The sequence below is a fragment of the Anopheles coluzzii genome, chromosome 2 (genome assembly GCF_943734685.1).
Source record: "Anopheles coluzzii chromosome 2, AcolN3, whole genome shotgun sequence".
NCBI classification, from domain to species: Eukaryota; Metazoa; Arthropoda; class Insecta; order Diptera; family Culicidae; genus Anopheles; species Anopheles coluzzii.
Window position 1 is genome coordinate 8703502 of NC_064670.1, and position 25432 is coordinate 8728933.

General features: G+C 47.1%; 5 protein-coding genes across 6 annotated transcripts; 3 read left to right on the forward strand and 2 right to left on the reverse strand.

The window, feature by feature from the left end:
* Window positions 1-33: 33 nt before the first annotated feature.
* LOC120953164 (small ubiquitin-related modifier 3-like) lies at window positions 34-709 on the reverse strand. The gene has a single exon (XM_040372884.2). It carries the CDS (start codon window positions 536-538, stop codon window positions 245-247), a length of 294 nt encoding a protein of 97 aa, XP_040228818.1. The 5' UTR covers window positions 539-709; the 3' UTR covers window positions 34-244.
* A 479-nt stretch (window positions 710-1188) lies between these two features.
* LOC120950274 (rootletin) lies at window positions 1189-3911 on the forward strand. The gene is made up of 2 exons (XM_040368182.2): window positions 1189-2712; window positions 2777-3911. The coding sequence occupies exons 1-2, from the start codon at window positions 1369-1371 to the stop codon at window positions 3701-3703; spliced, it is 2271 nt and encodes a 756-aa protein (XP_040224116.2). The 5' UTR covers window positions 1189-1368; the 3' UTR covers window positions 3704-3911.
* Window positions 3900-5592, reverse strand: LOC120950275 (AP-2 complex subunit sigma). The gene is made up of 2 exons (XM_040368183.2): window positions 5366-5592; window positions 3900-5195 (listed from the first exon to the last, which is right to left on the reverse strand). Exons 1-2 carry the CDS (start codon window positions 5366-5368, stop codon window positions 4770-4772), a joined length of 429 nt encoding a protein of 142 aa, XP_040224117.1. The 5' UTR covers window positions 5369-5592; the 3' UTR covers window positions 3900-4769.
* A 220-nt stretch (window positions 5593-5812) lies between these two features.
* LOC120950319 (isopentenyl-diphosphate Delta-isomerase 1) lies at window positions 5813-7614 on the forward strand. The gene is made up of 3 exons (XM_040368271.2): window positions 5813-6549; window positions 6846-6992; window positions 7063-7614. Exons 1-3 carry the CDS (start codon window positions 6274-6276, stop codon window positions 7369-7371), a joined length of 732 nt encoding a protein of 243 aa, XP_040224205.1. The 5' UTR covers window positions 5813-6273; the 3' UTR covers window positions 7372-7614.
* Window positions 7615-8267: 653 nt separating this feature from the next.
* On the forward strand, window positions 8268-24589 carry LOC120950318 (uncharacterized). Of its 2 annotated transcripts, none has more exons than XM_040368267.2 (4): window positions 8268-8897; window positions 22756-23200; window positions 23267-23442; window positions 23511-24589. In XM_040368267.2, exons 2-4 carry the CDS (start codon window positions 22836-22838, stop codon window positions 24134-24136), a joined length of 1167 nt encoding a protein of 388 aa, XP_040224201.2. In that variant the 5' UTR covers window positions 8268-8897; window positions 22756-22835; the 3' UTR covers window positions 24137-24589. The 2 variants fall into 2 exon arrangements, with proteins under 2 accessions (XP_040224201.2, XP_040224203.2); XM_040368269.2 differs by lacking the exon at window positions 8268-8897 and adding an exon at window positions 22534-22675.
* Window positions 24590-25432: the final 843 nt, after the last annotated feature.

A 25432-nucleotide genomic window follows, 5' to 3' on the forward strand; every position in this document is an offset into this window, starting at 1 on the left:
AACAGCAAGGCCAAAGGAAACCGAAAAACAATATGGTGTTATTAATATAGAATGTTTATTTCACGTGAGCAAGAAGACCACGCGCTAAATTAGTTGTTTGTTTTACATTAAATCTCGTCACTGCTGCATGGCTCCCCCTCCAATGATGTGTTCTTCTCTCATGGCTGTGGTAGTAGCGGCTGAGAGAGCGCGTGCAATTGTGACCTTCTCCTCCGGCTGCCGTCCTTCCGCCACCTTCCCTCGTCTACTGGTTGGAACGATTTCCGCCGCCGGTCTGCTGCTGGTACACCTCGATTGTGTCCCCTTCCTCCATTTCCAGCGTCGTTGGAGTGTCGTTCTCGTTGATCGGTTGTCCATCGAAACGGAAGCGTACCACTTGGAGCGACAGTCCCGCCCGATCGCAGTAAGCGTTCATCAGCTTGCGGAGTGGCGTATGCTTTTTGATCTTGAACTGCACCACGGCATTGTCCTGCCCGAGCACCTTCAGGTTGATGTGCTCCGATTCCGAGCTCTTCGGGTCCTTCTTGTCGTCAGCCATTTTAGTGGTTGTTAAACTTTTTCTTCACCTCCGTACACGAACGAACAAGTAACGCCAGATGCGGATTCGTGCAAATTCACGGAACAATTGAGCTGTAGGGGCAGCACCGCGTCGCCTTCGCTGAACAGACAGAGTAGTGTAGAAGCGTCACAAAAGGCAAACGGCAAATGAGGTTTGTTTGACAGAATTCGCCGGCAGCCGGGGACCCAAGGAGCATTTTTGTACGGGCGAATTTTCGCCCGTCACACGCTATGGCAGCACGCTGTCGGATTGGAGGTTTTCGGGGTAATTTTCCGCATTATTAATTTAGTTATTTGTTTGATAAACTACTAAAATTGGAAAATTTTCCTATATTCCACCAATTGTTCGAAACAAAAGAGTTTCTTGGGGAAACGGACCCAAAAGTACTTTCTCCCAAAGTATCCAAATTGTTACTTGGGACTATTGAAGTATGACGAATTTAATCAAATAAACGCTTTAAAATCATTGAAAATGGATAATTTTTCGATTTTCTGGTGCTTTTGGTGCTATTTTAGTTACCAATAACCTTCTAGCCAAGGTAAAAATCCCATCCAAAAGTGATGCAGCACCCAAATAGATAACCCCCTTGCAACGGTTTGTTTGGTACCAGCAACTGACATCAACGGACAGCGGCTTGTGTGTTTTGTTTGTTATTTTTTCTCTGTGTCCTACTGTTGTGGCACACCATCATCATGACCGTTTGCTTTGGTTTTACAATCTTACGGCCTGTAACAGCGCTGTAAAGCTAGAAAGTAGTGTATCGTTTTAGCTAAAGAGTGATTCTGCATGCCCCCCCACATCAGCATGTGATGAGTGATTCGGATGAAACAGACGTGCTGCTGCTGATACCGCCCGATTTCTTCAACTGCGAATCGCCCATCACACCGACGCCTCGAACCCCAGCCAACTGTTCCTGGGACCTGGGCGTCGATTGCCTGTCCTATGCATCCTTTGCACAGCGAAGCGGCGGGTCCACGATGGCAGGGATAGGCAACTACTCGCTGGCTGCCGAGCGAACCGAGCAGTATGTGGCTTCCACTCCGTTCAAGCACCACGGGCACCACCAGAACCACCACCAGAACCACCACCAAGAACCTGTGAAGGAACAGTACATACTGCACGAAATAGATCGGTTTCTGCAGGAAGATGAGCCACATAAATCACAGCAAAGGCAACAGCCACAGCATGCGTACCAGCACAACGGAGCAGCTACGACCCACAGTCCGGAAGAATCTCTGATTGATCTCAACAGTCTCTCCCTGCAAGAGTATCCATCGCTTACGCGGAACGATTTCAACGGGCTCACGAAACCGGGCTCCTCCGGATGTGGTCCCGTCCCTCAGAAACCGCCCCGAAACGTGCCCGCCAGTGGTGCTGGTGGAATGGTAAGCAAATCATGTGGGAAAAACGGTCAGCCACTGTTAAACCTGAGCGACATTTGGCAAACGAACGGTACGAACGGTGGCCAGCCCGACTACGCAAAGGTACTGCAGGAAGAGCGACTGCGAAGGCAGCACTGCGAGCGCAACATTCAATCGCTGCACATGAAGCTGCTCGAGTATGAGGAGAAAATCTCCGTCGCCCTGTCGGTGGACAAGGAAAAGGTGTCGATCATCGACAAGCTGGAGCAGGAAACGTCCCGCCTGACCGGCAAGCTGCGGGACATGGAGCTGAAGCACATCGATGCGCACGAGAAGATGATGGCGGAGAATTTAGAGTTTAAAAACAAGAACCTCTTCCTCGAAAAGGAGCTGGCAGAAACGCTCACGCTGGTACGCAAGCTGGAAGATAAGAAGGATAATCTGGAGATAAAGGTGGAGAATCTCGTGTCCGCTAGCCGAGACGCTGGAGAGGTGCATCGACAGCAGCTGGACGATCTGCAAGTACGGTTGGCAAATAGTCGCGACAACGAACGGCAGCTAAGAGAGCAGCTAGGAAAGCAGCGAAAAGCGAACGAGCAGCTCGGTTCGGAACTGGCGGCGGAAAAGCAAAAGCTTGCCGATGGCGTACGGCTGCGGGCGGACTTTTGTGCGCTCAAGACCAAGACGGACGCGCTGGGGAAGAGATTTGCGGACGTGACGCGGGAGAATGAAACGTTGCAGGATCAGCTGAAGCACGTAAAGGAACAGAACGCAATGCTGCAAGAAGAATCGGTAAGCAGATGGGCGCAAAAAGATAAAGATCCATGTTGTAAAACTAAATTTTCTTTTATTTTAGAAAAAGTTACTTAAAGAGCTGGAATTGCAACGACTCACGCTGAAAAAGTACTACCAATCGCAGCTCGAGGATGTCGTGTCGGACAAGCTGAAGGAATTCCAGAAGCAGCTCGCTTCCGTCGAAGAAGAGCTAAAGGAGGAATCGCGTACCCGCGAACGAACGCTTACCGATCGAGCGAAGCGTCAAATCGAACTAATCGACCAGAAACGGGAGCAAGAGATTGAGCTGCTCACCGAACGGTGCAACGAGCAGGAGTCACTGTACCGCCTGCAGCTAGCAAATTCCGCCCAGCGGATACACGAGCTGGAGGAGGAGCTGCGCACGATACGCTGTGGCCGGGCCGACATTGCCGTGCAGGTGCACTCGATCATGGAAAACCAGTGGAAGCAAACGCGCGATCTTTTGATGAGTACGGGCAGACAGATCGGCAGTACCGGCAACCACTGCACACTGCTCGAGCAGGAGGCGGGAAAGACGACTAGCGCCAAATTCAATCGTCTTACCCTCGAACACCTAGACAAAGATCGTTTGGATGGAGTTCGCTCGTTAAAACACTCCCTTTTAACCGATGAAAATGATTCCCTCCAGACATCGGGCGGTGGAAAAGGGGATGCCGATAATTGGAGAAAACCAACGGAATCGACCGTTGGCAGTATCCCCAAGGAGCAGCTGCACAACTACATCGAACTGTTGCTACAAACGTCGCCGAACGATCTCAAACGACTAGAGCAGGTACTATCGAGCTGTCGAAAGCAATCGAAAAAGGAGTCGACGGGGCGGAAAAGTGGTGAACGTGGCACTGGGACGAACGAAGCTACGGTTCCTCCTTGCGGGATGATGAATGGGAGGTCCGCTTCCGCTACGGCCTTGCATCAGCTGGGACTGACTGGGAAAGCGTCCAACAAAACACCCCGACCGTGGAAATGACTAGACTGAGAACGGGACAGTAGGATTAGGCGTAGAACACGTGTGCCTTTTGAAAAGTTTCATGTTTTTAATAGACGGACACATACATAGCGTGTTAGTATGTATGGTTCTAATTTGTACAACATATTTTACTTACTTTCTTAGCACAATTCGTTCAGTTCGTTCAATACACACGAGACAAAGCTGCAATAAACAGTTGTCCAACGGATTTGCTCTTTACTCTGTTTATTCGATTACTACGCAAATACAGATCATTTTCGTTAATATATCGTAATAGTTTATATTATACTATAATAATATTTGCCTTACCTTTCATTACATATTTAATAGTGTATTGTTTTGTTTTCTTTTCTTTTGTGTTTGTTTCGATTAATTTAACCTTTCGCGTTTTGGTGAGCTTCGTGCAGAATTATTTAACACCCACCACGCACGGAGTGTGTGTATGTGTGTGGTTCGTTGCACGTTTACTAGAAATATTTTGCCAACACTCAACACGGCCGCATCGTCCGTAGTGTACGGGGGTAGAGTGCAGTGATCGAAACCAAAACGACGTCACGACTTCTTTTCAGCGCAAACGTTGGGGCAAATTGGGGGTGATTTGAATGTAATGTTCGTCTGCTTGTCTCCGATTAGTGCGGAAGCATGCGTTGTTAGCGCTTTCATATCATACAGGTCCGGTGAGAAGCTTAAATGGTAAACGTGCTCGAAATGGTTCGATACGAAAACGTGATACAACATAAACGCTGACACTCTCCGTCAAGCTAATATGGGAGATGGGTCCCGGGATCGGTTTCGAAATCCCCAAAATATGGCTTTACCACTACTACTACTACTGCTGCTGCACTACATTGTTGTTCAACAACTCAAATACGTTTCCGAGCAGGCGAGCTCTACTAAACAACTTGCGCTACTCTTTCTTTTTGGAATGCTGTGCGCGTCTTCCGTCGTCTTCTACACACACGTGTATCGGCAGTAAAGTGCGAATAGTTTAACCGGCTACGAGGGCCAGCGAAAGAAAGGAGGAGGAAAAACAGCAGGCGAAAAATAACAAATGATGTGGCGTGGCTTACTCTAGCGAGTTCAGCGTCAGCAGCTGTTTGAGGACCTTCGTCTGGGACGTTTCCCGTATCTCGCCCGCCAGGAACATCTCGTCCACCACCGTGTACACCTTGTAGAAGTTAAACACCAGGTCGAGCTCGCACACGTTGTGGAAGTACTCGTTCAGCACCTCGACAAAGTTGTGGATCGCCTCCAGGTAGCACAGGTTGTTGTCGTTTACGTCGACGCAGATGCAGAAGTACAGCCCCGCGTACCGGCGGTACACGATCTTGAAGTTCCGGAACTCGACAAAGTTGGTGTGCTTGGCGTCTCGCACCGTCACCACGGCGTGCACCTCCTCGATCAGCTTCTGCTTTTCGTCGTCGTCAAAGTTCATGTACCATTTCGCGAGCCGCGTCTTGCCCGCACGGTTCTGTATCAGTATGAAGCGAATCTGTGGGTGGACCAAACGGAAGTTTGTTATCGGCTATGTAGGCTCCAGCGCATAGCAGCGCGTGTGGGTGCAGATGGGAAGTGGTAGGGTACGGGGTGGGAGGGGGTGGTATTTTGCTGATGAGATGGAATAATCATCCGTCAGCTACTGCCGCTGCTGCTGCTACTTACCATCGTGAATGGTTCGGCCGTTTAGGAATGTTTAGGGAAGAGAGCACGTCGTCCGACTAGCAAGTGGATCGATGCAACGGAAAAACCCACAGAGTTAGATGGAAACCCTTTGCGAGGGGTTTCTCCACTTATTTACCGAATAGTATCGCAACTCTCTTGCTTTTGATTTGATGAGATTGATTACCAATTTTTTCGCTGCTTCAACGACGTCAAGTGAATATTGACAGCCCACGATAGCACTTTGCCAAAGGTGCTAGTTCACGGCTACAGTGTGCAATAAATTTTTTAGTAATATACTCATACAAATGATATTTTGCGGTTTTGGGAATTCTTATGAATAATAAAAACAAGATAGTAGTATTGCATAAATATTCTTCCTAAATGAAGGCGATTCCTTGTGTATTTTATCAAAAACAACTGTTCACAATAACCAACTTTTCGTCAATCTTCCACTCGTGTATAGGACCCTTAACCGCACACCTTCGATGACGTTTACAGTGACTGCTGGCGAAAAGGCCTTTTGCGAGATCAAAACAACAGTGGCGGTGTGTACGAAAATGTACGATATTTGCACAGAAAAATACGCAAGACGTTGTAGAATGTTCATTTTAATAGATTCGATCTTCTAAAACTCGTGTCTACTGCATTTGGAACCACTTTACCGAATAAACAACCGGTACTAGTCCAGCAGCTCGCTGACATTTAAATTCAACCTCGAGAACTGTCATAACAATTCGTACCGCAACGTAAATAAGTCCATGATTTCGGAGCTCGGTGCGAAGGAATTTCTGTTTTACGAGCTTTCTGCTGGTTTTCCCCCCTCTCACGCGCTAGTTTGATTCAACATTCGACCGTACTGCAGGGTAGTGTGTAAGTTGTGCTGTCGTGAAGCGCCAATATCCCTCAACATGCTGTTCTCGTGGTTGCGGACTGCTGGGAGGCTACCTCTTCCCGCCCGTTCCTTTTCAAATGTGGCCACGGCCAGCTCTGCCAAGCTGCAGGAACAGGCGCTGGAGGAGAAGTGTATCCTGGTGAACGATCACGATCAGGCCACCGGAAGTGCCTCGAAGCGGGACTGCCACCGGGTGGATCCCGACGGTAACATTCGTCTGCATCGTGCGTTCAGTGTCTTCCTGTTCAACAGTGCCGGAGATATGCTGCTGCAACGTAGATCCGTCGAAAAGGTACGTAGTGATATAGGGCCTTACGCACACACACACACACATAGAGGCCCGCGCGACCCATCGCACGTTCGGACGATAGCGCGCCACTTTCTCCTACCGATTTCACACCGACCGTGCCCGTTAGTGTTGGGTGGCGGATCTCTCGCGGATGCCAACCCGGTTTCCTTTCTTCTCCTTACGTCACGCGCGGAACGGCTGCTGGCACACGCATGAATAATTCAAACGCTACCGACGATGGTTATGATGATCGCTCGTTTTTCGATGATTTTTACATTTCCATGACAACGGGAACGAAGATAACATTTCCCGACTGCTACACGAACGCTTGCTGCAGCCATCCGCTGTACGACATCGAGGGAGAGCGGGAGGAGCTGAATGCCCTTGGCATTCGGCGCGCTGCCCAGCGACGATTGAACTACGAGCTTGGCATTCCAATGGCACAGGTAAGGGGAAGGCCGCCCTTTAAAATGGTATCAATTAATGCTTTGCTTAAATGGAATTTGCGTTTTACAGGCACGGCCGGAAAACTTCCACTACATCACCCGCATCCACTACGCCGACCGGGGCGATGGGACGTGGGGAGAGCACGAGATCGACTACATTCTGTTCCTGCAGAAAGATGTCGACCTGAAGCCAAACGACAGCGAGGTCAGCGAGGTGCGATACATTCCGCGCAGTGGGCTGACGGATGCCATCGCACGGCTGGATGCACCGCTAACGCCCTGGTTCCGGCTGATCTTGCAGCACCGGCTGCAGCTGTGGTGGGACAATTTGCCCAATTTGAAGCAGTACGAAAACCACAAGCAGATCGAACGATTCTAGCTGGCAGGGTATGGTGTTCGGAAACCAAAATTTAGGCGCGTAAGTACGACACTGCACAATGGCAGCAGCAGGCGGTAAGGGGGTCGAGGAAGCAATATTTAAATGATTTTGATAAGCGTTTAACGGTAGCAGGGAATATTTATGATGGGTGAGAAGATGTTGCAATACGCATGTAAATGAATTGTTATTAAGTTTACTAACTGGACTCTGGAATATGACAAGAATCTATTTTTCTACAAATAATTACCATTGCCAACAGAGTGTTAATTTATCGTATCCGAATTTTCTGCTGTTTTTAAACAGGCTCACTTACGCAACCGCCGCTCATTGAATTGGAATGTGTATAATATCCTAAACATCTGTTTTTATTACTGATTGGGAATGAATACATTAAGCCACATTAGCTTCCCGATGAGCCCGTAGCAAAAGCCGCGAATGCGATAGCATAGCACTAAAGCGAGTCTTAATTTCTGTAGAAAAAAATATGAATCACTTGTTTATCGCGAGCGCGAGCAAAAACGCAACTCATTAGTGTAATAGTAATCCAAACTGTTCCGCTATTTACGACAGCGTCCGAAAACCCCTGCGAGAGAAGCCCAACACAAAGATCGTGTTCGTGGCGTCCCCACCACGCCGAAGTCGTACCAGCCAGGCTCTTCGGCGAAGAAAACCGACTCCGAACTCCGACTGATGGGAGGCTCGCGAGGGAGCAAACGTGTTTGGCTTCGTCTTCTAGGGGTCTCTTGGTTGGCCTACTGCTTTTCTCTGCTATCCGTTCCGTTTGCCGCTCTGTGACGACTCCTTACACGCATGCTGAATGAAACGCTTCCACTGCACTCGTCGGTAGAAACGCCCGAAGACCGACTGCGCTGCTCAGTCGCGCACAAACGTTTGCTCGTAACGGACCAACGAACCCCACGCACCGGCAGCAGCATACGCATACGCGATAGTGGGTTTGCGTACGCGCGTGAAATTAGACGTGCTCGACGCGCAGGTCACGCATGTGAGTTTCGTGCCTCGGTGGTGGGCATTTGGGTGGGCGATCGAAGAAAAATCCCACACAAGTGCTGCTGCTGCTTTAGTTTACTGATAGTGAAAAGCCCGCGGTGGTTAATTCGATGCAAATTTGGTGATGCAAACAACCGACCAGGTGTACCTAGTGATATTAGAGCAATACGACAGATGAAGGAAATAAGCGAAAATTACCAGACCCGCTAAAGAAAAAGAAACTAGAACCAGAAGCCACGGTGTGGGGAGACCAGTCAACCTGAAAAAGCGCACAGCAAACCGGTTCAAAAGTGGTTAAATTCGTTCAACCAAGCTGCAGCAACTGTTTTGTGAAGTGACTGTGGTGCAAGAGCCGACGTTTCGGGGGGTAAAGTGACCGGCAAACACGGCAACGTCAACGGTTTCGGCACACGAAGCCTACGAAAAGGAAAGTTTTGTCAACCTAGGGTGTCCGTACGTACGTACAAAAGTCAACGCGGGAGGAAGGAGGAGAGACTTATGCACCGTTTCAGTGTGGGGTAAGTAGAACACGCACACGTTCAGAATCGAACGAACGAGAGCATAAGAAAACCGCTCTTGTCGCACGTTCTTCGTGCGCTAAAGTGAACGTCCGCTGGAAGGGTTGTTTCCTGCCAACCGGTTTTGCGAGAGGAGAAGGTGAGACAGATCGAGGGCGATCTTTGCAAAAAAAAAGAAACAAACCGTATAAAAACAACCGCGATGTTGTATCGTGTGTGTGCCTTGGGTGCATAAAACATAGGAAAAAAGTGGGGCTCTTGTGTTGTGTGGTGTCGATAAACGCGGTGGCAAGCGGCAGCAAGACCGCGGGTTCAATACGATAGAAAGTGAGCGCGTGTTGTTGCGGTGCTGTTCAATGGGGATGATTTGTGTGTTTCGCGCTACTTTTACTTTTCTTATCCATTCCGAGGCGTGTGGTGTTGTTATTTGTTTTTAACACCTTCTCGGATAATGCAGATTTGTTGCAGGCGTGTCTCATGTGTGTGTGCAGGTCTCAGTCGGTCAAAAAGTCGGTCAAAACATTTTGAAGCTTTCTATCAATTATTATCCGAGCTTAGAGCTGGATAATTTGTATAATTTTATAGCATTTTCGTGTTTCTTTTAGAAAAAAAGAGAAAAAAAATGGATCAAACAACAGAGAAAATAACTCAGAAAATGGAAATGCACTTTAATATACATTTTAACTAAACAAAGCCCAACATGGCTTGTGGATTACAGGGTTTTGCAGGAGTTCTCATAGTTGTGGAACACTTTATTGACTCTTTCTTTAATGGAAAATAACTTTATGCCATGGGAATAATAACTTAATAACTTAATAACTTAACTTAATAACTTTCTACCATGGGAATTAGACTCTAGCACCGTTGTTGGACAAATCCAATAGAAATTTCCAAGGAGCCTGTCCAAAAAGGATGCCATATAGTCCAATTCCCATCTCATAAAGTTCACTTCCAATAGGAAAAAGTCAAGGAAGAGTCCCACAACTATGAGAACCCCTGGAAAACCCTGCAAAGCCGTGCCTTCATTTTAAAAAGTACGTCACGGCCGTCTGGTGCACTGTTTGCTATTCATGTTTCATGCTAAACCCTCCCGCCCTCCGAATTGCACCACAGTATTCGTGCACTGCAATCGATATCATCTTTTGCAAAGTAAATTCGGAACACAACGCCATTGACGGTAGGGAAAAAGGGGGAATGACAGTCATTCGCAAAGGTTAGGCCAACGAAAGAGAATCAGTTTGGAGGTTTACATATGAAGAGTACAATTGCATGAAGCTTCACTTTATTTTAAAAGCTTCTTTCTGTGTTTCTGTTTTGCACAGCAAATCGAAACAACAAAACACTCCAGAGCGGATGTCGGTTACACGGGCCGGTTGCAAAAGTAAAAGGGGCTCTTTTTTTGGGAAGGTTTAGCTCCCTAATACCACACTGCATCAACCGCATCCGATGTACCATCGCCGCTGTGGAGCCAATCTGCTCTTAAAAGGCTGCTGACATTTAAGTATCGCCAATTGTACGACGTCTGGAATCCACTTAGCTACCGTACAGCAGGCACAAGCCGTGCCTGAAAACGGTGGAAATAGAAGGAGAGTGGGGAAAAAATGCTACGAGAGCGACGACCACAAACCTGCCTGTTCTGTACAGGAAAGCAACATGAACGGAAAGCTTTATGCAGCTGCCACGAAAACGGTTACTAAAGGCGGAGCGTGTTGATAGCAATAGGAAAAGGCGGCTGTGGGATAGGCAGAACGTGAAGCTAAGAAAAAGGCAACATAAAGGTTGTGATTGTAAGAAACTTGTTGCTTGCCACTAGCAGAAACAAGTTCTCCGAGACAGGCATGAGGTGTGTTTTACAGAAGAGAACTGAAACAGAACAACTCCTGTCGGCTGTTGCGACACAAATGCAACCAAGAGAGTGTTTTTTTTCTTAATTCAAACATTTTCTTCTTTTTTCTATCATTTGTGTAACCTTTGCACGAAATTCTGAGTGAAGGTTTAATAAATGTGCGTGCCAGGCTTAATTAAAACTGACGTGAGAGATTGCATCGTGCGATAGTGTCGCGGCTGTGTGCGTAGTAGTGCATTTTGAGCGGCAGTAGAATTGAGGGGGATTCAACTTAATTTCTTTTATTTACCATTGAACCCTCACCTAAATGGGTCAAGTTGCTGTTTTGTGAAGCTTTTATACTCTCCCGGCAAACTGCTATTAGCAGCATGCAAACACTCATATAAATTCCTACAAAACACCAAGCACAATATTGTATTTGTGGTAGAAAAGCCCTTCAGCGGCGGATATTTGCCCCACTGGAACACCTTTAATTTTTCGGCAGAAATCTTAAACACTCAAATATACCTCACAACATAAGCAAAATAAACCATCTTTTCTCCTCTCGGTCAATGTTACGGTCATTGAACGTCGACTGGTCTTGCCTTACATGGTGTCGCGCCTTTCAGGAAGGAACGTTTAGCGCAAGAAGCGATCGTGGCGATCGTTTCGCTAATGCGTAGGTATCAATCTACGGCAAAGCCGAACCGACAACTGTGTACATTGCTACGTTTCACTGGTCACTTCACGTTATGCTTTTTTTATTTTACAAATGAAGCAATAAACAAATCTCTATTGAATAAGCCCTTCTTCCGTTAGGTTCGTGTGGGTGCAGCGTATTTGAAAAGGCAAACAAGAAATCCCCCCTCCCCGGTCAGTTTCTCCAGACTGTTTGCTCCATTTCCGACTGGAAAGCTAAAAGCTTTGGTGAAATGTGTACAATATTTGTTTGGCAACCGCTATAACCGGAAGGCAATGACGATACGAATCCCACACCATTACACCAGTTTGTAGCTCAGTGGGCCACAAACAGACACGCCACTAGCCGCCAGTGACATTTCGACTTTCCATGCTGCGAGATCGTTGCGAGATGATGTCGCGTGTAGTGTGCCTCCTCCAGGAAGGTAATAAGTCCTCCCCAGGCACACTACTTCCTGCTTTCTTTGGACGATGGCGAGGCGAAAGAGTGCAAGAGAAAGGCACACACACACACACACAAAGGAGGTCACTGCTGGATGCAGCCTTGTGTGCAACGGTGCCGTTTTCCTATGGGCGAGAATTTTCCTTCACGCAATGTGGCACATTTCGAGCTGCCCTTTTGCTGGAAAGTGGAACAGATCATTCGTGTAGCAAAATTTAGGTTCATTACCTTGGCTGGACAGGTTAGACACCACGAGCGAGGGCTATAAGTTCAATAAAGAAAGTGTTATAGTCATTTGTATGCCATCCGGTGGGGCTACGGATTTGCATCTCATCTCGTAAAAGTTGCTAAACTTGAAGATCCTCCACTGTTGCTTAAACTGGATTGCTGCTACTACTGCTGGAAAGCAGATGTGATCGACCTCTAATTACCCTCATTATAACAGTCTGTCTCCTACCACGGCTCATCATTTCGTAGCACTTTTCTTTCCACTACGTTTCACCTGGTCCAGTTCTTTCCAGGTCCAGTATGCGAATGAATATTCATCGCCTCTCTAAGCGCACGGAGTTGCGTATCCGAGCTACCTCTGTGTTTGGCGTAACGTGATAATTAGGTGTCATGGATCAATCGTGATCTTTCTATTTCTTGCATTTCTACCGTGCCTAGCGCGCGTCTATTGACACGCAATTTTGCCATCTTTCATCTCAGTTGCTGTTGTGGTTGATTTTGATTCCATCATGGCGATTGCTGTGCCGCCGTGGCTTTCGTAATTCGGTTTCAGTATTTTTAAAGTCATCCAGTACCTCTAGGTGAACCGGGAGGTCAGACGGCACTGCGAGGAGTGCTCTTGTTTTGCGCAACTTTTGCTCTTTCTCATGCGTTGTGTCCAATTTTAGACAGTCAGAGGATCAGTTGCTATCTTTCGAAGCATTCTCATTCAAATCATCGCTAGTCTCACATACCCTCAACTTAAGTGTACTCTTTCCGGACGTTGAGTTTCTTCACTATTATGATGCAAAAAAAAAAACATTCTATTCAGGTTCCCTCTTTTCGCTTGCAAAACTACTTTCCATAGAATGAACTAGAGAAGATCTCTCCCATTCCTACGATTCCAAACAGTAAGAGTGTATGCAAATGTCCCAGATGATGATGGGAAAGTTAAACATTCAGCTTCCCATGGTGCTAGTAGTTGATTTAGCATCTCTTACTAGAACCCTCCGAACAATAACATGCGATGATGCTATCTTTTATTGTGAAACAGCAATAGCATCCTCCATCAAAAGCAATAGAAGCTTCTTCCCCTTCAGTCGCACGGAAACACTTCAAATTCGCACCACGAACCAACATCGAAACCCAGCATCGATTAATCATGCGTAAAGTCTCCCGATGGCCGCGGCCCACAGTCCAAAAAGTAAACAGTTTTATTAGCTTGCGCCTGCGATCGAGAATCCATTGGAAGCGATGTGTGCGGGTCTAGTTAGTGTACAAATTTGACTCACGCGGTACGGAACCGATCGAATCCGTTCTTCGTCTTCTCGCCAGTCGGTACCGAGCCTTGAATGCTAATTAGCGAATTAGGTGCACCGTTTTCGTGCGACGGTAGAGTAACGGGAGGCTATTGGGAGGCAGCTTGGAAGCAGCGAACACTCCAGTCGCTTCAAACGAAGGCAACCTTTTCGTGTGGCGTTGGTTGGTGGTAGCACGAAATTGAACGCTTATGCATGTTTCCTCCCGCATTCATCAAACACCACGTGTCCTTGAAGGGCGTACTGAAGCTTTTAGAGACCACCCACCACCCACAAAGCCTCCCAAAAAAAAAAAACACAGCCCCAAACCAAAAGCCCATTACTTTGCAGTTACGGTTGTGCTGGTAGGTTATCTTCTAACTTCAAAGCGAGGTTGCACGCGGGGACTCAATCTTGCCGGCCGCTCAACATAATCTTACTGGCGTGTGTGACGGTGCGCTTACGCATCAGTCTGCCCAGATGCATTTAAACCATCAAAAGTGATGAGAAAGCGCGCACACGGTACTTTGCGCGCTCACCTTTATTGCCGAAGACGAACGCTCCGCTCCCTCGCTGTCGGTGGGAACGGTTGTGGATGGCATCTAGCTCCAAACATTGAACTTCCCCTCACTCGGTGTTTCTTACCCGCAGCATACACATGACATTGTCTTACTATGCGCTCGTCCCGTGGCGGTTGTCGTCTTTGTGGCTTTTGCGGATGGGATGTAGATAATTTTAAATCTTTCCAGCACGCGTACTCTAACCCCGGACGCCCGGATGCACGCAGGTATGCTCTTATGGGAAGAGGGGCAAGATTTTTCTTACCGCAACACCGTGCGAACCTGAAGCGATACCGTTTTTTTTGCTGTTGTTGTCTGCGGAAAGTGACACTTAACCCGCGTGGAAAGTGTGGTTCGGTTATAAAGAGCGGATGGGAGTTCCTCATCGTCGCGAGCTAAATGGGCTCGTTGCGCTGTTGCGTAAAGTTTTTTCTGGGCTGTTGTCTGGGCACTGTTGAAATGATCCTCTTCGTTGGCTGTATTTTGGCGAAAATTCACTTTATTTGTCTTTTGAAGAGTGCGCCAACAGGCAGGCAGAGCCAATGACAACCTGCGGGTCTCCGGCGGGCTGCAGAAAGTGCTATTGAAAAGGGAAAGCCTTTCTCCCCGAACACTTGGGCATTGCTGCTGCCCAGGTCAGGGTGGTGATGGACAGGCTGCCGCAGTGGGATGAAAAGGCTATAAAGCGAAAGGTGAAAAATCGATCCCACACTGGCTGATTGGCCGTTCGGTGGGATCCGTTTGTCCGCTGGCCGTAGTCAATTGACACTGTCAGCTCAGAAGAATGCCGAAGAGGAGTGAAGGAGCATGTGGTTATAAATTAAAATTTCACTCACGTTATACGTTTGTGGCGGCGGGATGAAAAACGTTCGACACATGGTAAAATAAAACAATAAAATTAGTTTTAACAGTATCTAACGAATTAGAAAATATTCTTTTTTAGACCTTGCTTACAAAAAAATTACAAACAAATTACCTTAAAAATAATATAAAATATTTAGTTCTTCACAAAATCTGTTCCGACTTTCTCCGGCAAAAGAAATTTATCATGCTGCCGATTTCCTTATACTACCTTTTTTTAAAGCAATTATTTAGCTGCTGTCAATCTGCACCCACCATTAATAATGCAACTCAACACATAGTAAACAGGTTTTGAATGGTGATCACACTACTATATGCACCTGCCGTACTTTGACGAACAACCGATAGTGGATACAGCCATCGTTCCAGTGAATAATTTTGTACAATTCACTCATCGTCACAAACTGCTGAAATTTTGCAAAAGAAAACTGTGAATAAAATTGCTTTTTTTAAGTTTTGTTTAATATACCTTCCTCACTTCCTCACCGACTTCATAATCGGTGGTCGTAGGTGAATGGTGATATTTCCTCCGACCCGGGTTGAATTTGGGCAGCTTTTTTATGGATATTTCCTGTCCCGTGGCTATCATTTGCGGGGATAGGTAAAAGCGACACACAGCACAAGGTCGTGACAAGAAAGGCTTTCGAAACGACACGAAACCAGCCCAAAATGAGCCGAAAAATGAAAGCCCAGAGTAGAAAGAGCTGGGATGGAGGCAGGCAGAAGAGTGAGCGGGCGATTAAATCTTATGACATGAAGGTGAAACCGAAGCCAAAGGATTTTCGTGTTTAAAAAAAACGGATCAAACTGAAGACTGTTTACGGAACTGTCTGTGGGCCGCTCACCGTGCGGGAGGTTGTGTAAGAGGTCAGAGCAAGAGGGAACCGGTTAACTTGTTTTTTGTTTTTGGACTTATCAAGTAAGACTGTGTCTGAGATGGTTTGATAGTGCCGGATACGCCCCGGTGGAATTGGCCCCCAGCACCAGCAGACAGAGACTTATGAAACACTGTTTTTTTATGTTTTATTATTGATACGTTTGAAGGACTTTGATAGAAATATCATGTCAAACATGGTACAAAAGTGTACAATTGCAGCATTTACTAGATAATGAACAAAATAATCGATAAAGCTAAATCAAAGGCCAGGCTGAACAAGGCAACGATACAATCGACGTGCTGTACACGTGCGTTGCCTTATTCTGACGCAGAACCATTCTCATGCCCACGTTCATGCCCATCTGCTTATGGGAAAAGTGCATTACACCGGGTGTTTCATCATCGCCAACGCAAACACTCAACTGCCTGCACATAAAAACTACAAACTTATTGCCACGCTCTACCCAATAGCCAACTATTTAAAATCAATCCGGCTAAAGGACGCACAAAAACCTTTCTGCTTTCTGTTCAATAAATTAGCTTAATTTCTGACACTTTGTTTTCATTTCAACCTTCGCTGAATCCAAGGTGCCCAAGAAATGCGCCACAAAACCACTTCCGATTGCAGCATGGCGAAACCGTGCACAAAGCCTCTCAAGCTTGAAAGGGAAAGAAAAACCGCAGCATCCGGGAATGGGAATTCGGGAGGGGAAGAATGCACGCAACAACCGCAACAACTTCTCACCGACCACACCGCTTTCCACACGGTTCAACAGTGACGGTGTTGACTGCATTGCTCGCTCCCTCCACTACTCCACAACTTCATTTCCTTGTCAGGGATGCCAGGTCTGTACAGAATGTCTACTACAGAAGACTGTATTACAACGTTTGGATGCTATTTTCTTTCGCTTAAATCATCCGTTCGGGGCATTGTTTCTCCACCGCACTGCAGATGCAACAGACGATGCAACTGATGCGCTCTCTGACGCGTAGCGATTGTTGTACCATTTTCTCCCCAACCGAACCGAACAATGAGCTTGGAATGGGTTTCAAATCGCTTGATGCGTTTTTTTTTGTCTGTCCGTCGACTGTGAGCCCTTACATGAGCTCTGGCGAGGTGCAAATGAGCCGGCGATGACAAGCCGGCGAAGAAAGTTGTCTAATTGTTTTGCCAGTCTGCAATCCCCTTCTCCCGCTTACTGCGATCGGTGTTGATGTACCCCGGGAGAGTTCAATGTGACTATTAGGTGGCATCGGGTGCAGAAGGAAAGATGCAACCATTTTTTAATGTTTTTCCCCTAGTCAGTGGCTTAGTACAACGTCATCTCCTGGTGTAAGCTTCGTTAGGCGTAATCACTGTTGACGATAATGATCCGACAGCAGGCAGCAGCAACAGCAAGTTCTGGCAGCTCATTGTCTGCTGTCGTCGGGTGTCGACCGAGGGTGTGCTGGTAACGAACGCAGTGAATGGTTCGGGGTGTGTGCGTCGGTAACCCGGCAATCTGGCCGGTGACTTATCCAGTGGCTGCAAAGCGTCGGTAATGATAGCGGAAGACGGCTGTAGCTGATATAATTGCACCGCGCGGCGTATTCAATGTGGTGCAAACCGTGCGGCTCGGAGAATTAGGTTGACATTATCCCGCTCACGGTCGAATTTCTTGGGTGGTAGTACAATTTTTACCCGTGTTTCCTGAAGCCGCTTGGGTCAGCTTGGTTTGTCTCTATGGCGGAAAGCTTAAAGCACAAAAAAGCTCCCGTGAACAAACGACTTTTAATGGTACAAAACACAAAAGACTCAACAAGCGACGAACCTGAAAACAAAAAGTTCGTTGTTTGCTGTTTGAACATTGCATGTTTTAATCCGTCGAAAATAAACAATAACACTGATTTAGAATATCAAAAAAGTATCATTAATCAAAGCCAAATCGATCGATACCGCTGCCAAAGAGAAGGGATCTTGTTTTCAAGCTCCAAAGTGATTCATCGACGATTGGTTAGAACTTTTAGTCGAGCGGAAACAGAACCTATTCTTAAACTGTTTTCTGTTGTTTTTTCTTCGTTCTTCGTTCCGAACCCCGGTTTAGTCATCGCGCGCTATTCCTTTAGCCCGACAGACCAGACCGTTCATGCTGTGCGCTCGCTTCATCCGCTGATAGTCCGTTCCGGAAAGTATTTTTCAATGACAAGGCTCAGCTGAATTTCATGCGGCTTGATGACGCAGCAACTAAAGGCACCAGTCCCGTAGACGACTTGCCAGTTCTCCTGCTTTTTGTTTAAGGTCACCAGAAATTAAAAAAAAACTGCATACAAAAAAAGCTTACACGAAACAGTTTCAATCGCTCGTACGGCATGAACCCCCGCTAGCTTATAGGTGGACCACACCTTTTACGGAGCCCGCTGTTGAGTAGTAAGTGACGAACTGGAGTGGAAGGGTCCAGAGAGACCAGAGCGGTTGAACTGTACCAAGATCTCCGTTCACTTATATCAGCGGAACTGAGCAACAGTGATCTACAGCACTTGAGCTTTAAAGTAACAACACGAAGCAGTTCTCGAAGTGTGTGCAGGAAATAAGTTGACTTGCTGTACAGGTGTCGAGATGGCAGCAGACGGAATCGGAAGGATTGAAGCAAGCTGTACGCAACTCGATAAATCCAATTGGTTGGTGGTCAATAGGTGAAGAAAATAATACATCAACATAAAACACCCAGCATAGGCGAACGAGTGCGGGCATACAAAAATTGAAGGTTTTACGCAATGCGAGTATTGTACGACTGGCCCGCCGACGAATGCAGTCCATGTGGCCAACATTGCCATCAATCAATCAACAATGGCAACGGGGCGACCACATTCGTGGTAGGCGTTTGTGTTTCACCCGACCTGCTCATCCACGAAGCACGCAGCATTACAGCCGGAGCATTACACATTCTACACGTCGTGCTGAGGCGTCCTCGTTTATCCATTTGATGTCCACCGGAGTTAGGTTTTGATGGTTTTAATCGCTAAAAAGTACACCCATTACGCAAGAGTTGCGGGTGGAACTACTGCCAACCCATCGAACGCGTGCCGGGCGATACAAATAGGCAAAATTATAAGCTGTGTAGAGCTCGTTTAATAATTTCTGAGCTCAAATTGTTACTATGATAAAAATGTAGTTGATTGCATTAAGATTTTCAATCAGTGAATGGGTAATTGAGCAATTTGAAGCCTAATTTTCGACGGACAGATCATCTTTTAATCTGCACTATCATCCAGTCCCATCTGCTCTTCCCCATCCAACCATACACACACACACACTCAAGCCAAACGATTGCTGTAACAAGTCCGTAGCTCAGTTTGTATCCAAGTTAATGGTGCTTATCGACATCAAGCGGTTGCTTCACCCAGAAGCTACTGCGCGCCTATCTGACGTTGATGTTGATCGGCTTTCGAACGGGCGAGAGAGATATCGTATCGCCTCCGGCACGAGGCCTTTCCATTGGCCTTTCCATTCAAGCACCTTTTTGCCACAGATTTTCCTCGCGCACAACGATGGGCACTGAGTTATCATTCAAACGTGGAAAGCGCACTCCGCCACACACTAGCTCTCGTTTCAAGTTTAAAGCACTCGCAAAACACTTCCCTCCTTCGGGGGCAAGCTGAGTGGCTAATTTTTACGATCGCCGATGGCTTCATTGACACGTAAAAGTGAAACGATCCCATTCCACGGCACACCACCGCACACTCGCTAAGTAAAAGATGATTAAGTTTTTTTTTCTGTTGTTGTTTTTGTGTGTACGAAACTCAATCAATAACCAAGTGATCGCGTACTTTACCGCTGCCAACCGCTGGTGGACTGTGTTTGCCTTTATATTCGTAATTTTTCATCCCTTTTTTCCGGCTCAGATATCCATGAAAATTGTGCCTACCCAAACACGAAATAAAATGCATTTTATTGTGCCTTGCCGCCGGCGCCCAAACGTGCCACCCCACCGTACACTACCGCTAATCACCCATGCATGATCATCGATCATACGGTTCGCGGTTTCTTTCCCAAACAATCTACTTTAACGGTCGTCAATTGAATTAGCTTCATTTTGCCGTAAATGAAGGCAAAAGAAAATGAACGCAAAATAGAGACGACTAACTCTTCCATCATTTCGATTCGTTTAGGCTGGCTTCGAGATGCATTGTGTGTTTTTGTAGTTTGGTTGTAGTTGTATATCAATCATGCGGTTAGCGTTAGACACGACCTTCAAATTATCTTTGCTGGTGGTCGGATTTCAGTTTTCTTGGGATTTATTTGACAGCAAAAATACTAAGCATAACATTAAACAACAAACAAACTGAAGCCACACTCACGAACTGTGCTACTTCTGGTGGTGCCAAATGTGTCAAAACTAAGTCCCCGCTCAGGTCGTTGCATGCTAACCATTGCACAAAGCTCCCATCACGATCCAACGGCATTAAATCAAGATGCATCTGCATGATCCGTTCGGCACTGTAATTTAAATCTGTTGTCCTCCGATTTGCTCACTCTCGCTCTAATTATAATCCGATCGAGGCTCACGAATTCGCTGACTCTAATCATCATCGTTCAGAGGGTTTCGTTTCGTTCTTTCACATCGCAACGGAGCTGTCAGTTTGCTGCTGTATTCCAGTGACGAGAGCTTGACAGTTCTGATCACGCACTCTTGCTGTGTATATAACTTATAGTTGGTTTGCCACCAGTTACGCATATTCTTGCCCAGTACTAAGCACCTTCACCGGGTGGTTTACTGCAGCTTAACAAACGCGCACACACCTACACCCTCAGCCCAGGGAACAATGCCCGCTAAATGTATGCCGATCGGAAACAGCTATTTGTCAACGGACAGTAGACATCTTTTTTGCATACATCTCACCGGTCTTCACTTCACCTCTCACTCTGGCCTCGCCTCCGTGCTGCTGGTAACGGTCAGTTGGACACTACTTTTCAATGTCAGCTTGTGGTGGATTCTGTTCGCCGGCACACCACACCGAATGTAGCACGTTGCAATTTATAGGTGAGTCGTGGGGCTGGACCTTAAAAGCAAAACGCTGCTGTGTGTACCAAGCGTTGGCGGTCAGAGCTTACGGGGCTTGTACCGCATCGAAAGGGTTGCACTCGTGGGAAAGGGGTCAGCGCGAATAGGTAGTGTTGGGAGGGCACAGAGCAAGGGGCAGTAGTCGATATCTGCAACCGCGTGTGTAGAGCTGCAGCTCCAACACATTCAAATGTAACAGTGAGAGCTTTTGGTATGGTGACGGTTAAATATGATTTTTATTTTATTTTTTTCGGCTGCCCGTACACACGGGGTTTGGACACGGGTGTAATTATCTTTATTTTCGGCTAGTCATGGTGGGAACGAACCGAACCGAATTGGTGTTGTGTAGTACAATCTACGGGCCGGCGAGAACAGCAGCGCCATAAAGTGGCTCCCTCTAGTGGGTAATTGGCGAAACAAAACAACTCAGAGTGCTGTACTATGCCATCAACACATAAACTTAAGTTCTGGTGACAGTTAAAGTTGATTTATAATTGAAATGTAACATCCTACAAACTATTTTAATAGTAGAAATACTGTAATCGTTTAAAATTGATCTCTCGCCCATATTCTCTCTCCTCTCCGAACAATGCTCGCTTAGTATCACATCACACATTCTAATCTTAGTATCACATAACACAATTAAAAAGCGCATCGGTGACACAAAATGGTTTCGCAGTTTATGTAAACCACCGCTTGCCGTAACATGTAAGCCACCGCTGTAAGCTCGTCGTCATAGCCTAATAATCCTCCCAGCGTGCCCCATTGTTGTCGCACAATTGTCGCACGAGTATCCGCAACCGATAAACCCGCGTTTGAGGATCTTGTAACCGCGACCGTATGTGATCCGCAATCAAGCCTACACATTAAGCACGCCGTCTCGCCGGTGTAAGATGGGAAATGGTATCTCATACGTCAAATCTTCCATTCTTATCAGTTTTTTGCGTAACGTGGGGAGTTGAGCAGCAAAGACAAGTGAAGGCATTAAAGTGAAAGCAATAACCGTTTGCCTTGGGCTATGTGAAAGACTAAAGATTGCGTACGATGTAACCGGACACAAGGGAGAGAGAGAGCACCTGTGAACCGGTGCAGCTGTCATACACTACAAGATTTAGTGCAAACACATGTTTGAGATACGTAAGCAAACACGCACTACACACTGACCGCGGACGCGTCATACCCGATATCCGCACGGTGTAAAATACCGGTAGCAGTGGGCACCCCATTATCAGGAAGGAAGTGATCGAAAGCAGAAGTAGTAGTAGCAGTAGTAGTAGCTCCAGTAGTAGTGCGGTATTTTGCACATCGTAAAACGCTGCCGACTTCCTTCCATGCCAACCATCGCGCAAAACGCGCAAGTGTTGCCCGCGAAGGTATTTGACGCTGCCCTGCCACACACATACCCATTGTTCTGTGTTTGGTGTGGTGCGTTTTTTTTTTTGTTTTTTTTTTATTTTTCTACACCCTACAACCAACACCCACCCAGAGCGAGCGCGCGCGCACACCTCCTATGGGCGGGTGCGAGCATGTTTATGCTGTATGCGCTTCTTTCCGCTTCTTTCCGCTCCCCCGCGTGTACGGCGTGCGTACACAAGCAGCGTTTATGCTTCGGCGCCGTGCCCTGAGTGCACAGGCGGTATGTGCCGCAAGCACGCGGAAGATGCGCTTTTTGTGGCGGAGGAACCGTATCGGAACGGCGGTGGACGGATTGGTTTGTGCGAGCTATTATCAAATTGTGTACGGCCATACCTGCTCACTCCCTTTTTCCGGCTTAGGTTGGAGTAGGGAAGGGTGGGGGAGTGGCTTAAGGTTTGGCAGGGTTTGAAGCGCGGACCCTTCCTTACATCGGGGTGGACCACTTTTTGGGACTTCATTTGCGATCGACGGTTCATCGGTGTCGGTTCGGGGTAGTGACAGTGACGTTTGGAGCAAACGCTTGGAGGAACCTGGTCGGACCAGGTCCAACTGTTTGTTATAGTTCCATTATACCTTAAAAAGTGCTTGTATTTCAAGGAGTGTAATTTTGTGCTTTTGTTCCTTCATGCAGGCCTCGGACAGTCTGCAGCGCTTAGCGAGATTCCAATTCACGTGAAACGAAGCAACTCCAAACAACAACAACACAGCACCATGATCAATCGACGAAAAGTGTCCTTGAGTGTGCTGTTTGTGCCTTTATGTCTTCTGCTGGCGGCAAACATCGATCCCACCGCCGGACATGGCCGCCTAATAGAGCCACCAAGCCGTGCCTCGGCCTGGCGGTACGGATTTTCCACCCCGCCCAACTACAACGACCACGAGCTGTACTGTGGCGGATTCAACCGGCAGTGGCAAAGGAACGAGGGCAAGTGTGGGGAGTGTGGCGATCCGTTCGATGCACCGTTGCCGCGTCCGCACGAGTTCGGGGGCAAATGGGGTCAGGGTGTGATAGTGCGACGATACAAACCCGGCACCACCATCACGCTACGCGTCGAGCTCACTGCCAGCCACATGGGGTAAGTGTTTTTGCCAATGGTACGTCGTATGGGTCTCTCACTAAAGTTCGTTCCTTCTATTGCCAGATACTTCGAGTTCCGCATCTGTGACAATGTGCAGGCCAAGCAAGACTGTCTGGACAAGCATCTGATGCGCATCGTCAGCGGTACACCGAGCATTCCGCATCCGAACGACCTGAAGACGCGATTCTACCCCCGCAACGGTAGTCGGATCTACGACATGAAGGCAGAACTTCCCGCAGGTATGTGGCTTTTGTCTGCCCACGTTCACAATGCGTTTCCTTTTAATCGATATCCGTCTTTCCACCAGATCTAAACTGCAATAACTGCGTGGTGCAGTGGAAGTACGTCGCCGGCAACAACTGGGGCATCTGTCCGGATGGAAACGGTGCGGTCGGCTGTGGCCCCCAGGAAGAGTTCCGCGCCTGTGCGGACGTATCGGTCAGCGAGAAGGACGGCCAGGACAATCGTACTCCGCTGCGGCCGAGCCAGAAGCCGACACCGACCCGGGCTCCCGACTCCAGCACGGAACCGGCCGAGGGCGAGCAACCGATCGAGGAGGAACCACCGAAGGGCGTCAAGTATATGGGCCCACTGGTGGCGATTATATCGCTTTTTCTGGTCCTATGTGGATTTGCTGCACTTTATATTTATCACTATCATGGGGGGCGGATAAAGGCGCTGATGCGCTGGAACCGGGAAAAGACGCAGAAGGGTGTGCACGGCACGGAACCGATCGCGAACATGGGCGGTGCTGGCGTGGCCCATCACGGCGATGTGGAAGCGAACGCACCGGTACCACCGCCACGCACGAAACGTATCTCCAACCAAATCCGCGACATCGATGCGCAAGAGTCGAGCGTACTGTCCGGTAGTACCAAGCGCCAGTCGCCACTGGATATCACGGTCAGCCGGCAACCGAGCGGGATGGACTGAGGAAACTGGGTCTGAGGAAGCAGGCGACCGCGACCCGCAAGTGTGGCTCGCACCGGAGCATGTTATAAGTTTTATTTATTTGTACCACAATGCGTACCCACCATCTTCACCACATGCGTCCTCGAAGGCAGCCTGACTGGCTGTGTCGCACTGGTTGATGCGAATGCGAACACAAAGTAGTGTAATTTGAGTATTTGTGTTTTCGTTTCCTACACGATTTTATTTTGCAAACTGCGTTAGTGTCGGCAAAGCGATTGCCAAAATGCGATTATAAAAAGCTTCCCGTCCCCGCTCGGAAGGGTAGCATTGGTATTTCGTTTAGGGAGGAATAGTTTTGATGTAACTTTCAAACGATTTACGTAAAATGCACAACAGCGTGTTGAAAAGAAATGTACGAAAAGCGAAAACGTAGTAATAGAAAATAACGTAAATAAAGTGACAATTCAAAAATAACGCTAGCGAACATCTTATTCCATAAACGCCTAAAGGTATGCAATGCGCGCTTCACTCTGTTTAACGCGATCGTTAACGTTGTAACGGTAAGGTAACGTGTGGATTACTAATTTAGTCGTTTGCATTGTTTACAGCTATATATTAATGATGTTTAAATTTAAACTGGTTATTTATAACTTTTATTGTTGTAGCAATAGCGCTTTACATAAAACAAAGGATTTATATTTAACTTCACTGTTACAATCAATCCAAGCCGCTAATACAGAGTTGTGCTGCAACGGTAATGCATTCCACTGATAGTGAAATATACAACAGAAATACCAAAAATAAAAGAAATCCCAACCCCTCCCAACCAAGCTACAAAAACTGACACGTGTTTAGCGAACGCGATAGCATGAAATAACAAATAACCGTTGCCACAATTGCACACAAAATCTACAAATGTTTTATCTGATCAAAACCAACATTAAATCTCGCTTAATTACATTTTAATCACATAATATACATTTCAGTTTTACACATGCACACATGCGCACTGACAGATAATGGAGCCATTTTTTGGAAACAACTTGAAACAACTAATTAGTGCAGTCAAAACATTAACAACGTTATGGGAAGAATAAAATCACTATTTACTAACTTTGCATTGTTGTATGACGAAAAACAAACAAGTAAAGGTTAAAGCATTTAAAGCGCAAACAAAAAATGAAAAGGAAGAGCTCCACCTACCTATATTAAAGACACGCGCAATGCTGTTGTGGTGGTTTAAATACGAGTTGTGAATCCTCCACACTAGGCGGTTTATCAATATCGCGTGCCATTGTGGGCCATCGGCAAAAAGCT

Excerpts from the sequence above, each read along its gene's own strand:
- LOC120950274 (XM_040368182.2), top strand. The coding sequence starts at position 1,369 with ATGAGTGATTCGGATGAAACAGACGTGCTGCTGCTGATACCGCCCGAT. Across the intron at positions 2,713-2,776 it reads CAATGCTGCAAGAAGAATCG|AAAAAGTTACTTAAAGAGCT; the intron begins GTAAGCAGATGG and ends CTTTTATTTTAG.
- LOC120950319 (XM_040368271.2), top strand. The coding sequence starts at position 6,274 with ATGCTGTTCTCGTGGTTGCGGACTGCTGGGAGGCTACCTCTTCCCGCC. Across the intron at positions 6,550-6,845 it reads AACGTAGATCCGTCGAAAAG|ATAACATTTCCCGACTGCTA; the intron begins GTACGTAGTGAT and ends ACGGGAACGAAG. Across the intron at positions 6,993-7,062 it reads TTGGCATTCCAATGGCACAG|GCACGGCCGGAAAACTTCCA; the intron begins GTAAGGGGAAGG and ends TGCGTTTTACAG.
- LOC120953164 (XM_040372884.2), bottom strand. The coding sequence starts at position 538 with ATGGCTGACGACAAGAAGGACCCGAAGAGCTCGGAATCGGAGCACATC.
- LOC120950318 (XM_040368267.2), top strand. The coding sequence starts at position 22,836 with ATGATCAATCGACGAAAAGTGTCCTTGAGTGTGCTGTTTGTGCCTTTA. Across the intron at positions 23,201-23,266 it reads CTCACTGCCAGCCACATGGG|ATACTTCGAGTTCCGCATCT; the intron begins GTAAGTGTTTTT and ends TTCTATTGCCAG. Across the intron at positions 23,443-23,510 it reads GAAGGCAGAACTTCCCGCAG|ATCTAAACTGCAATAACTGC; the intron begins GTATGTGGCTTT and ends TCTTTCCACCAG.